At 33.3% G+C, this 15098-nt stretch overlaps 1 protein-coding gene and 1 pseudogene across 1 annotated transcript; both read left to right on the forward strand.

The window, feature by feature from the left end:
- The first annotated feature begins 314 nt into the window (after positions 1 to 314).
- Positions 315 to 1531, forward strand: LOC120253329 (crocetin glucosyltransferase 3-like). Its single transcript, XM_039261666.1, has 3 exons — positions 315 to 1057; positions 1112 to 1229; positions 1409 to 1531. Exons 1-3 carry the CDS (start codon positions 660 to 662, stop codon positions 1529 to 1531), a joined length of 639 nt encoding a protein of 212 aa, XP_039117600.1. The 5' UTR covers positions 315 to 659.
- Positions 1532 to 10894: 9363 nt separating this feature from the next.
- LOC120253328 lies at positions 10895 to 11859 on the forward strand (annotated as a pseudogene).
- Positions 11860 to 15098: the final 3239 nt, after the last annotated feature.

Genomic DNA, 15098 nt, shown 5'->3' on the forward strand with positions numbered 1-15098 from the left:
AAGGGGAGTTATCATAGATAGTAATTCTACAAATTTGTAAGTCCCTGATATGTGACTGTAGATAGTAATTCCACAAATTAATATGTATGTGTGGTTTGTTTATATTTGGTAAGAACACTTTAGCAGGATGAAAATACATATTTGTTTTTGTTTTAAAAACATATATGTTAAACCTGATGTGTCTAGTCTTTTTGTAAATAATGAATGGATGAGGATTGTCGGCATGGCATTCGTGGATCATTGTCTTACATTCATCATCTTCTTCCCCAATTCAATATAAAGCGCCACCTATCTCCTTGTGTGCCACACTACCACAAGCAAAGCATGCCAACCCAAAAACACATAGTAATGCTGCCATACATGGCACATGGCCATCTCATCCCCATGTTCCACTTAGCAAAGCTCATTGAACAAAGATACCCAGATCACACCATCACCATTGTCAACACTCCTCTCAACATCCAAAGGCTTCAATCTTCACTCCCTCCAAACTCCAACATCCATCTCATAGACCTCCCTTTCTCAAGCTCCAACCATGGTCTCCCTCCCAACTCTGAGAACACTCGCTCCCTGCCAGCTCACCAAAAACCTCTCCTCTTATTCACCACTGAGTCATTTGAACCTCATTTCAACCTCATTTCAACCTTCTCATCACCAACATGATCAAAGATGATCATTGTCCAGTTTGCATCATTGCTGATCTCTTCTATGGTTGGACTGTAAACACTGCAAAAATTCACAATATCTTCCATGCTACCTACATGCCTACAGGAGCAATTGGCTCTGCGTTCTTGTTCTCTATGATGAAGCATCTCCCACACACCAAGACAGAGGCCATGGAGTTCAATCTCCCCGGCTTCCCGTCATCTTTCCGTCTTCACCGAACTCAGCTTCCAGGTCCTTTGAGATCTGATGATGGTTCTGATGAAGTGTCTATCTTTTTCCGAAAGAAAATAGAGCTCTCATCCCTTTCTGACGCATTTCTTTGCAACACTGTGAAGGAGGTTGAAACCCTGGGGTTGCAGGCTCTCCGGTGGAACGCCGGGGATGTTCCTGTGTATCCCTGTCGGCCCTCTAGTTCCACTTGAAGGGCTAATTACCGGAAAAAAAGGTTAGGGGAAGAGTTTGAGTCTTGTGTTCAATGGCTTGGTAGTCGGTCTCCTTGTTCAGTCATCTACATATTGTTTGGCTCAGAGAACAACATATCAGCATCTCAAATGATGGCACTTGCAGACACTACAAGAAAAACAGGAATTTGGCACGATTTATTTGTCACGGTTTTGATTCAGTCTCGAAAATTTGTCCACGAAATTAGACCGAAACCCAGTAGTATGATGTGTTCACGGTAGTTTAGCTTGTGATTCTTAAATCGTGACACTTAACTATCGATATTTAGTACTAATTATAGATCCAAAATTTAAAAGAAAAACGCGTCGCAGCAGACGCCTTGGCCAGTGACAAAAGCAGCGTCAATGGCTTTTCTTTATCACGGTTTTGCGCGGTGAAAAGTTTAAGCGAGTCTGTCAAATGACGATAAGTCAGTGAGCGTTAAGTGATTATTTTGGCAGCAGTGTAGAGCCAATACTCTTGCAGTCGCATGAAACACATCAGTACTTTCTTTTGTCATGGGTTTTTGCGCGGTTTAGTACTGCCTGTGCCAAAACAGCAATACATGGAAAGTGTAGACATTGGCTTATTTTTGGTGCGGTGTAGACTAAGCGGTGTCACGCGTGTTTACAAACATCATCGACACTCTGTCACGGTTTTTGCACGGTGAGGCTAAACCGTGCCAAAAACCGAGACAATGGATCGACGTGGCGTTAGGCACTATTTTTGGCACGGTGTAGATTTAGCCGTGCCAAAAGCCGTGACAAACAAATCAACCCTTTCTTTGTCACGGTTTTTGGCACGGTAAAGGCTAAACCGTGCCAAAGACCGTGACAATGGAGTACATGACATTTTGCACCATTTTTGGCACGGTGTAGACTAAAGCCGTGCCAAAAACCGTGACAAACACATCAACCCCTTTCTTTGTCACGGTTTTTGGCACGGTAAAAGCTAAACGACTGCACAAAACCGTGACAATAGAGTACATGACATTAGGGCACTATTTTTTTGGCACGGTGTAGACTAAAGCCGTGCTAAAAACCGTGACAAACACATCAACCCTTTCTTTGTCGCGGTTTTTGGCACGGTTTAAAGCTACACCGTGCTAGAAACCGTGACAATAAAGTACATGACATTAGAGCACTATTTTTGACGCGGTGTAGACTAAACCGTGCCAAAAACCGTGACAAACACATCAACCTTTTCTTTGTCACGGTTTTTGGCACGGTAAAGTGGCTAAACCGTGCCGAAAAACCCGCAAATAGAGTACGTGACATTGAGCCTTATTTTTTTGACGCGAGTGTAGACTTGGCCGTGCTAAAAAGCGGCTGTGAAGCACATCAACCCTTTTCTTTGTCGCGGTTTTTGGCACGACCAACCTAAAACCATACAAAAAAACTTAATTTTACTTTATATTTATAATAATTACATAATAATTGCACTCTATTTATAATAATTACTTACCCACAATAAAAAAAAATAATTTTTTTTATATTGTAATTTAAAATTAGAATAAGTCAAATATTGGTTTTGTACTTTTGTTGATTTTATTTAAAATTTTTTATATTTGATAGAACTCTTATATATGACTTTTACTTATTTATTGGTCACATGTTTTTTGAAATATTTTGTTAAAAGGCATGTTAGATTTAGTATGAGATTTAATTTAGAAATATGTAGTATGTTAGAATAAGGGAGTGCGTGAACACAAATATTAAGAATAAGAAGAAAATATAATGTCGAAGAGAAGAGAAATTCTTGATGAAATTAATTATCATATAAATCATAAAGTTTCAATCTAAGATTTTTTACCATCAAATATAAGCTCACACATAAAAATAAAATAAAAAAAACCAAAAACAAAAACGAAAATCTAAACCATCAGAAGAAAGCGTGTAAACCCGTAAACTCTATGCCCTCATTTTAATCTTATTGATGACAAATAACTATCAAGGTAAATTATGAAAACAAAATGTATGTATATGTATAACATAGTTGATTTTTTTAATGAATTATTAATTAATTGTTGTACTCGATAGGCCTTAATTGATAAAGAATTTCTTCAATTATGAAAATATGTTGTTACATCTTCACATAAATTTGACTGTATAATTGATAAAGAATTTTTTCAATTCTCAATTCTTTTCATAAAATTTGTCAAACTAGTATATATATATCGATCAGTGACAATTCTTATATTTGACTCCTATGGCAGACGTTGAGAGTTCAACTTCCTTAGTTAAAGCGAAGTGATAAAAATATATGTGTAGCAGCTTGTCTATATTTTTTAAAAAAAAACTAATTTGTTTACAATACTTGTAATTAAAAAAATATGATATATACATACATACATATAAAAATAGTGTATTTTGGTATTTTGAAAGGAGATTTTAATATAGTCAAATGTACGTGTAGACAAACATAAAGGGAAGAGGCAGCATCTTCACATTGAAGTCTAACCATGTGATTGAATCAGTGTCCCATTGCACCAAGTCCCTCCCTGACCACTTTGTCTCTACTCTATATAACTCAACTCCTACAACCAAATCAACTTAATTATTATATTAACTAACAACTTTTATTCCTTAACTATTCTCTCTCTCTTTAATTCTTACTTATTCTCTACTTTCAGCCTCCGTTTTTCATTTATTCCCTATTATATTTTTTTTCTTCTTGTTATTTTTAATGTGTGTGTATATATAATTTTTGAGCAATTGATTTATTAGAATTATCGATTCTAAATTAGTCTAAAAAAGTGTATTGAAGTTTTACTTAAATATCACAACAATAATAATAATATAAATTATTTATCTATATAACAATTTTTCTTGGGGGTCTATTTATAATAATAATAATAATAATAATAATAATAATAATAATAATAATATGACTACCAAGAAAACCAAAAAATAAGTTGAAATTTTTGCAAGCTTTACCAACTCTTAGTCATGTCTTTACATGCAAATATGCGGGTGACAATTCCCCAGATATTAATCATTTTCTCTAAAAATCAGAATGAAAAATGTTTCACAAATTTTTTTAATTCTTATATTAACTTTAAATTACAAAATGCAATTTTTCCTATATAGATCTATAGATATTTTCATTTCCCCTTTTTTATAATAACACCATTAAAGCTTATTTTAAAAAATAAAAATAATATTTTATCGTAAGAAACCAAATTAGAGTCATCCTCTCAATTTGTATAACGAATAAATTCTAATTTAAGATCAATATTAAGCTATTAATTAACAACCCCATCATTTTCATCAATGACTTTGATCTTTGCTAGGTCCCACAAAACATCTATTTGGATTAATTCCTCATTAAGAGACAAATGTCAATAATTTACGTTTGACTTAATATTATTATTACTCATTATAAACGATTTATTGATGATCATTTCATTAATAATTAATTTTTTTCTACATACAATGAACCAAAGTCTTTTCTTAATAGTACTTGATTAATATCTAATTAGGACAATCCCAAGGTATATGTTTAATTAGGATTCTATTCAATTCCCACCAAAGAACTCTGTAAAAAGGAAAGAGTGAAAACCTAGGTCATGTTTCCCATCCCGCTCAAAGTTTCACAGCCTGCCGCCAAAACCTAGGAAAAGCCAAGCCTTGTCAGAGTTCTGGAAACCTTGTCGGAGTTCTGGAAACCTAGGAAAAGCCAAGCCTTATTTTACTGTTCTCCATCCTTTTTTTCAATTACTTGGAATTCATGTTCTCTCAATTCACAGCACTCAAATCTTGGACTGATGGAGCTCAACTGGGAGGGTTTGGGTGCTCTGGATGTCATCGTTGAAGGGAGTTTTGGGTGGTGAGTTCAAGATCGGTGTAGATCTGGGAGGAAATTGTGTGTTTGGAGTTGTTGAAGTGGTTTTTTGAGAGGAGTGGTGGGATCGGAATGATTTTGTAGAAGTCTAGAACTACAACTACAAAAGAGAGAAAGGTGGAGTTTTTATGCAGTTGATATAATAGCTGTGAGTACTGCTTTGTTTTTTTTTTTAATTTTTTTCTTGTATTTTTTTTCAGTCTCTTTGAATACAAGAGTTCCTATCTATTTGATGTATATGTCTGTGAGTACTGTAGTTGGATCTTTGCTTGTTTAAATGCATCTTTGCTTGTTTAAATGCATCTTTGCTTGTTTCCAATATTCTTGTTAGCATTGCAAACTATGCTTGAGAAAAAAAACTACAATCCAGACCTTCTTTTCGGAGTTTTGGAAACCTAGGAAAAGCCATATTTTAGTTTCTTGTCGGAGTTCTGGAAACCCGACAAGAAACTAAAACCTAGTTTACAAAGAAAAAGGTTTAATTAAAGACACTGTTAAAGTTAGAAAAGTAGCCACTAAAACCTTTTACTGAATTTCAGAGTAAATTTTAATAAGCATTAGGAAAACAAAGACAAACATTTTCTGATGCAGCCCAACATAGAATTAGAGGTGATGAATGAAATATCAATGAGGTAAAATGTGGTAATTCATTAGAACATATCGAGAGTTGCATACCTGTAGAGTCAAGGCACTAGTATGTTTGGTAATGAGGAAATTGGTTAGGTTGACTGAAATTTAATTAAAAAAATTGTAGGAATTGAAAAAGCGTGTAACAAAATGATCTTTTTATCTTCCCTAGCAAGTGTTACTGTGATGGCAAGAACATTGGGCTCCATGAATATTGTTGCAGGAAGTAGGAAAAACATAGCAATCGGCGCCAAACACGCATTTCTTTCCCATTAAGTCTTTGAGGAGATCTTTAGAAATTTTCAAATCCAATTATTTAATATTTAGCCTCTGATAATCTATATATGAATGAAGTTTATCTTGCTTTAACTCAACCATGGTTGATTGCTGCAACTAACTAAAAATATCACATGTACTGATGAGTGCTTTTTGCCTAAAAATATCTTAGAACAAACTAAAAACCTTTTGATCATGCAGCATTATGAAATTTCTTATTTTTTAATTAATGCTACCCACTCATGGAATGTTCCCAAGGTGCAAATTAACCATACGAAAAGTCTTTGGCAGAACATTTCCATCTCAAGTAAATGAAAGGTTGAGCTGAAGAAGAGATTTGATACTGAGAGAGAGCCAGAACCAGCAACACCTGCTGGTGATCTATCAAAGAACATCAGGTATGACTTCTCATAATATGCAAATGAATATGAGTCACTAAGTTTTGATTTTCAGGAAACATGATTTATTTGGCCTTTATATATTGATACAAAAATTCAAAGTTCAATGATATTCACCTTCTTTGGCTTCAAAAAGTGCACTAATTGCTCTAAAACACATCGAATAGTTTGCAGTGTATGTACCATAGTATAATTAAACCGGTGAGAGTGCATTTGTCTTTAAAAAAATAATTGTGCATGAGGAAAATGTTACATAATATAAGTAGTTAATATTTCAATTAAAAAAAATTTCGGTTATAAAATGAATAACATATAAATAAATAAGTAATTACTATTTCAATGCATTTCTATTTCTAGTTGTTGGAACTGTAAAAAAATTGTGAATAGAGTGTGAGTTGATTAGATTATTTTTTAATTTATGATGAAATAAATAATTTAATATGATATATATTTATGATAATATTATATTACATTATAATAAAGTAAATAAAAAGGAAGGGAGAGGTTGTCATTAGTCCTAATGGGTCAGTAAGGTGAACATGGATCCCAACTTGTCTCCACTAGTCACTACTCTTTCACTGGTTTAATTCATTAAAAGGCTTTAAAGCAATAGTGTACAGAGGCAAATGCACTTTCCCGCATTTCTTTAATTTTCATCTTCATCATGCTCTTATCGGCATTGCAGTTTCCAACCCAAAACCATTGTTCCTTGACATATATAGTCTCAGATCTATTGTTTAGATGAGAACCAGATTGGATTGTATATAGTAACTGCTTTATATATACATATATATATATATATATATATATATATATATATATATATATATATATATATATATATATATATATATTTGAGGAGTAGATTTGTTTGCATGTTTTTGCTTTTGTTGTTGATTTGCTTGTGTTTTTCTCTTGAAGGATCAATCTGATTGTTTGATCTGCAAGTCAATAATGTTTTATTTATAGATTTTCACACCTTTTCATCCCTTTTGTTATATCTTTTTTTTTAATCATGATGTGATAAATCAATGGTTGTTGTCCATGTTATTCTAAGAAATTAATCGGAAGCCGAAGAAAGATGATGACTAATAATCAAAACAGATCATAGCTAACTCATGAAATTCCATTCGCTTAGTAATTGTGTCCTTTCTTGTTATTCTAGTAAAATGAATAATGAAATTAATACAGGTATGTTTTAGGGAAAGGTAAAACACTTTTGATGTTATTTGCATATATGCCCCTATGAAGCATGTCAATTGCACATCAATAGCTAAATTGACACAGTATTTAATAAGGATTAAGGAGTAGTAATAATAATAATAATAATAATAATAATAATAGTGTACTTTATGGCATACCCAAGCCTTGTTTTAATAAAGCATGAAAATTGCACATCAATAGCTGAATTGGCACAGTATTTAATAAGGAATAAGGAGGAGTACTACTACTAATAATAATAATAATAATAATAATAATAATAATAATGTTAGTCTGAAGAAGTTAATGTGGGAAGATATGAAATAAACCATGCATATCTACGCTACCAAACCAATTATTTGAAAAAATATTTAATGCAAAACAATGATCATCTGTAAATTTGTACATAGGTTCAAAAATGTTGTCAAGAAAGTGGATGTATAATCGAAATCTGCCTGGACGAAAAGGATTGACTGATGAATTTATTGCTGGGGTGGATGAATTCATTCAATTTGCAGTTAGTCAAGATCACTCTTACAAAAAATTGGAGGAAGAGCTTGCTAGGTTACAAGCTGAGTCGACTCGTCGCGAGTTATTTGAATCATCATTGGTTGCCGCACTTCGTGGCCAAGGTATTGACCTTTCTAGCATGCCTATTTTTGCTCGTACGCCACATGCCCCTCGAGCACCCTACGGGAGAGTCACAGACACATGCCCGATGAGCACTCTCCAATGCGAAAGAGAGTTCAGTATTTCTCCGTCTACCGATAATTCTCTTGAAGACTTGGAGGATGATGTATAAGGTTTTGATAATATACATGGTTTATGTTAAGAGTTTTTGTGGAGTTATGTAGATTGGACCTTATTATTGTCATGCTATGATTGTAATAACAATTAATTTTTGCTTATTTTACAAATATTGCAATATATATTTTTGATGAAATTAAATACAGGGTTCTATTATTAAATAAATATATTTGTAATTTTTAAAAGAAATTGTGCCAAATTTCGTGACAAAAAAACCATGCCAATAACCTTACTAAATTTAAAAACTCGTACAAAAAAACCGTGACGAAAAATGTGCCAAGAACTATATAAAAATTTAAAATCGTCTAAAAAATCATGACGAAAAAATGTGCTAAAAAATCATTTTCGTGCAAAAACCGTGACAAACTTCACACTATAAAGCTGTGACAAAAATCATGACAAAACAAAAACCGCTCCAAAAATGGTGACAAATAAACCGTCTTAAAAATCGTGACAAAAAACTAATCGTGCCAAAAATGGTGCCAAACAAAACCGTTCCAAACACCGTGACAATATAAAAACCGTGCTAAAAATGGTGCTAAAACAATCGTGCAACAACGCGTGACAAAACCAACGTGCTCAACATCTTTTGTGACGGATAAACGCGCTAAAAAGCGTGACAAACACAACCGCGATGACAAAAATGGTGACAACAAATCGTGCTCTAAAAACCGTGACAAAACAAAAACCGTGCCAAAAAGCAAGATCTAAGCGTGCTAAAACCGTGACAAATTTGGCACGGTTTAGTTAAAGCGTGACAAAATTTGGCACGGAGTTACTATTCCGTGACAAATTATATTTGTCACCCATGCTATAGGCACGGTTATGTTTCCGTGCCAAAATATGTGCCAAAATCAGTTTGTCACGGTTTTTTGGCCAAAATCCGTGCCAAATCTACCGTGCCAAATTCCTGTTTTTCTTGTAGTAAGATTAATGAAGATTTTGCATGACTACTATTTTAATGACTGAGTAGTTAAGACATTTGACTTCAATATACAAATGTAATGAAATCTCATACATTATATTGAGAAAATGGATGGATCACATTTAATTTAATTATTGGTCAAAAGAGAGCCACCAAAAGTAAATAACAAAAATTTTAAAACTAATATTAATCACATATCTAGTAATAAGAATAGCATAATATTGATAACAATCATAAACATAATTACCAACCCTAGAACTAATAATAATAGCATAATATTGATAACAATCATAAACATAATTACCAACCTTAGAACTAAGGATGTTATTTTTTTGTTTATTTTTGTTGAAAAAGACACATAAATCCCTCACAAAGTTCCAATTATCCAAACTTTATTTTTCAAAAAAACTATAAAAAATTAAAAATGGTATGATTAAATAAAAACTTTTGTGGGTTTAATTTATTTATTTTTTGAGAAATGAGGATTTTATAAGCTGTATATATTGAAAATTTTTTCAGAGACTTTATTCCAATTCAGAGACTTGTGGATAATTCATTCTTCCTTAATTTATACTGTGGGTATTCATCCTAATTAATTATATATAATTAATTTAAACCATTTATCATCTCTTTTTTACAATCATATCTTAATACTTATACCACAAAATTGAGATATGAATTTATCTTATTGCAATTAAGACTAATCTTTATGTAGGAAAGTTAACTCACAAGCAAGCTGAATTTTCTCCTCTCAAGAGTAATTTGTCCATATTTTTTAATAAAATAAAATAATTAAGTAAGATGAACCTTGTTGTATTGATTATTCACATCCATTAATTTATTGAAGTAGTTTAGAAATAAAAATCTGTTATTTCAAAATGACATCATGGACTTTAATCTAAAAAGTTAGTTTAGATAGAAGTTTAGTCATGTAAGGCAAGGCCCATCCAAATGGACAAGAAAGAAAACGAAGAAAAAAGAAATCTATTATATATTATATTTATGAAAATCACATGATGAGTTTATAAATAACACACTCTTACTTTGAAACTGAAAATATCATTTTAATTCTTTTGGCCTGCTAATATAGATGAGTCATTCAATTAATTGCAAAATATATGTGACAATAGAGAACTTATATATATATATATATATATATATATATATATATATATATATTAGAGTTGATGAGATTGTCACTATATGCTTTAATAAATATATAGAGGATATGTGTAAATTAACCACCATTTGGAAAATTCCTATGAAACTTGGGCTCTAATTACTTTTCAACCTTTGACAAATATATATATACACTCATTTGAACAGGTCTAATAAGACAAGTTTAATCCTAAGACGATTTGTCACAAATTATACAATATCAAATCCATTATGAAAAAAATTTCAACACCAACTTCAATGAAGGAACGAGTCTTTATTAGAGTAGGAATTTCTAGCATTAGGTTTCTAATTAATTAGGTTCCCTTTCTCTTAGAATTTAGATGTATCTTCTCTGCAGTAACTGATGGTAAGAGAGAATGCAAGCAATACCAAACCTTGTAGACCTTTTCATCTTCTCAAACATGCTTATGCACCCATGTAAGACTGCTTCAAACCCTAGTTCTATATATAGATCCTTCATTACCCCATTAAAGATCAAAGCTAAAGTAGTACTCATAGCATTGAGAGAGAAATAAACAAATTAATTAAGAAGATGGCTACTTCTTATGTTCTTCTTCTTTCTCCTTAGCTTTGGCTTTCTCTCATTCTCTTGCTTCAGATCCAAGTCCTCTCCAGGATTTCTGTGTTTGCAGACCTCAAATCCACTGGTACTTGTAATATACATGCATGCATGCACATACAAATTAAGTTTAACGTAGGTTTTTGTGCATGCATGATCTATATATATATGTCATTGTGATCAATATTTATATTCTATGGTTCTTGTTCTTGATTTCAGTGCTCGTGAATGGATTTGTCTGCAAATCTCCACAAGTCGTCTCAGCTGATGATTTCACCTTTCACGGCCTGGACATGCCGGGCAACACATCCAACCCTCAAGGCTCTGCAGTGACACCAGTGTTTGTACAACAACTTCCAGGCCTGAACACTCTTGGTGTCTCACTTGCAAGATTAGATTTTTGCACCTTATGGTCTGATTCCTCCTCACTATCATCCCAGGGAACTGAAATCATGACGGTGATCGAAGGCACACTTCACGTCGGTTTCGTCACCTCCTTCCCTAATTTCCAACTTTTCACACAGGTGGTAAAGAAGGGAGATGTGTTTGTCTTCCCTCAAGGTCTCATTCACTTCCAATTCAACTATGGTGATACCCCAGCAGTGGCCATTTCAGGGGTTAGGGAGCCAAGACCCTGGTGTTGTGCTCATCCCTAATGCAGTCTTTGGTTCTAATCCACCCATTAATGATGCTATTCTTGCCAAGGCCTTTCAACTGGACGTGAAGATCATTGACTACCTCCAGTCCAAATTCTAGTATTTACTTATATAATTACGTACCCACTAGCTACCGCTTCACATGCATAATTAATATACCTATAGATATATTTACTATGTTTTGGAAATAAGCAAACATGCTTGTTTGCATGTTGGATGCCTTTATATATGATTAATATTTGATTTGATTATGATACAAGGAATATTAATTAATTGTGTGGAGAATTAATCATGAAAAAAAGACAGTGTGGAAGTTTAAGGTGTGAGTAGTGATAACTTTTTTTTTGAATAATTGAGTAGTGATAACTTGTGAGAGCTTAAGGGTAAAACATATATATATATATGATATTGCGCTTGATCCAAACATATATAGTTGGTGTGATTGGCCTGTGCGCAGACAGATAATTAAATATTAATGTGAGAATAAGACAGTGAGCATGTTTACGGTTCAGATGAAGGCAAGGACATGAATATAAATGGGTTGATATTTTAAGTGCATTGGGGATTTTTATGTGTTTGATTATTTTAATAATCACTGGGTTGTTTCTACTCCAGATAGATCAAATTAAGTGGAACTATGAATTGTTGGGAGCTTCTAGTTTTATTTATATTTATTGGACTTGTGTGTCTATATATATATATATATATATATATATATATATATATATATATTATGGATAAGGGCATGGATGTATCATCAAATTAAAACTTTTAAGTATAAATTATGATAATAAAAAAATTATATAATTCTATTTTGTGAAAGATTAAAAATCTTATAAGAAGTATATATATATATATATATGGACACAATCTTCAGTTGGGGACAAAATAATAAACAAGTGGTATTTGTTTATTTATTTATTTGTCTATTTTTTGAAACACAAAAACGCCAATCTCCTTCTTATGCTGTTTGGGTTAATTGTTTAAAATTAAAACAATAATACTTTACTTATGAAATAAATACTTTTAAAGAATATATTTAAACAAGTTTATTATTTTTAAAAAAAGTACCTCAAGAAATAAATAGTTTACATAATTCTTAAGAAGCCACTAAGGGCATGTTTTTCATATAAGCACTAATTACGAGTACAAGAGCAAGCAAAACTAAAGTACAAATTAAAAAGTATACACAAACAAAAAGTGGCTAACTACACTATCAAAAACGAAGTCAAGCCTCAACAACAACAAACAAACACAACCCTAGAAGAAGAAACTATATAATTTAAATTATATATATTATAAATATCTGAACAAAAACTTCAAAGCCTATATACCTATTTGCTTAATGATTATTTTAATATTACTACTAAAAATTATTAAATAAAACCATAAACTTGTGATATCTATATATTAGTGATTTATTTTAAACAATTAGAAGGGCATTTGTTGGCAAGGCAAAAATTTTTAGATCGAGTGGCAATCCCCAATGTGTGAAAAGAGACCCAAAATTGGTCCTCTAAGAGAGCACATGAGGAATTAACTATGTGCCTCTACTAGCTAAATTAGGGGCACTTGCAATGTGTGTGAGTGATCATTAACTCGGCGTATGTGCTTGTATGCGCACCTTGACTAGACTACCTGGTAGGTATACCCCTAGTGTGCCCAGTCAAGTGAGCTTCAAGACGACTAATTCTACCACATTGGTGCTGAGCCTTCTAACCCACAATGGCTTGTTCACCTTATAAAAATAATGTTGACAAAAATAAAATTTGTGTTGAGGATACTGACATTTAGAAATAAAAATTAAATTTTTGTTTCTTTTTAGATTTTTATTTAGTTAAATTGTAGTTTGTACTTGTTATTGCACGGATGGCCGCCCTCATCCGTACACTGCCACATGGCGGTCGATTGGTCTGTTCAAATTAAAGTTGCTGCGAAGATGCTTTCTCAAGAATTTCAAAGCTAGTAGGACCCACCCCAATTAAAATAATATTAACCTAACAAAGAACAAAATAACTGGGGAACAAGCTTTATCAAATTGTGTGTGTGGACTGCGACTGCTATTTAATATTGTATAAAACCACATGCGGGGACCATGCTCACATCATGACCGTTGGGAATTTTAGATAAGAAGAATACGAATCGTAGAGAGGAAGGATATTTACTATATATACGACCGAAGATAAATAGACTAGTATTAAATATATAGAAAGAATAGATAACGGTCGTGATATTTATTGTGTCCGCTACGACGTCACGTACCCTCATTAAATGTATCCACTGCATATGTATCGCGAAAAGCCATGTAGAGAATCCCCCAACCCGCTTCTCGGATTACGCCAACGCACCGCATAAACATGAAGAACTACACTGAGCAGGCTACAGAGTCATAGTAGTCCAAGTAAAGAACTACGAAGACATCACCAAAGCATATCATCTATCAAAACCAGTGGTATTAAGATGAAAATTCGGGACTGGGTGATGTAGGAACCTCAAAGGGAGTAGAAGTTACTACCCGGCTAGTGAGTTGTATATCTATTGTGGTATACATATCCAATGTGACGATTTATGCTGCCTCTTTCGTACGTATCTAGTATTTTCGATATAAATAAAACCTAATTATGTCAATGCATACGTCGATAATGTTCACACAACCCATATGTACATACATTATATATATAAACAACAAACAACTATCCTTAGAATTGTGGTCACCGGAGTTGAGCTGGACTTTGGTCCGATTATCTCTACCGAAATGATGTGCCGCTTCAGAAATGGCCCACAAAATGTTGGTTTTCAACCCGAATAATCGAATTAATTGAAATAACAATCGAAATTGCTTTAGGATCCTTAACATTACATCTCGAAAACATGAAGAAAAATTCTCCTAACGAGACGAAGACGGTTCAGGATCAAGAAGAGCCAAAGACGGTAATCCCTAAAGCTCGCCTGGTGATCAGTCGAACTCAATTTCCATTGTTATACGGTCAGAGAAGGGTTCCGTTTGCGTTTCTTAACTGAAATACGAGGGATTGTAGCTTCCAAAAGAATACCCCCGTGATACTGGTGCTCGATGATCTCATCCACAGCGCGCGCGCGCGCGCGCGCGCGCGCGCGCTTAAACAAGCAAAACAAACAAGAACAATCACTAAGTAGAATAACTGAGGAAGGAAAACCACACCGCCACGCCGAACCAAGCTTTTATGGACCCGACGCCACAAACGATCGTGACACCTACAAGGCCGAAACCAAGTAGGCATACAAGGCCTCAAACCGAACCAAAACAAAAACAAAGAATCAAACTCGTGATTGTAAAACAAAATAAACTTTATTCAAATAAAAACCAGGCCCACAACAATCGACTTATTACAAGCTAAATAAAACGGCAAGTATTCAACGATCTCATGTTCATTCGCCAACGACCCTCTACCCGATCCGAAAAAGATATCAACAAAATTTATAAGCTGACAAACTTCAAGAAGTTAAGCACCCACTAAAATATAGGAATCACTTATACAAAA

The sequence above is a fragment of the Dioscorea cayenensis genome, unplaced genomic scaffold, assembly GCF_009730915.1.
Source record: "Dioscorea cayenensis subsp. rotundata cultivar TDr96_F1 unplaced genomic scaffold, TDr96_F1_v2_PseudoChromosome.rev07_lg8_w22 25.fasta BLBR01000043.1, whole genome shotgun sequence".
NCBI classification, from domain to species: Eukaryota; Viridiplantae; Streptophyta; class Magnoliopsida; order Dioscoreales; family Dioscoreaceae; genus Dioscorea; species Dioscorea cayenensis.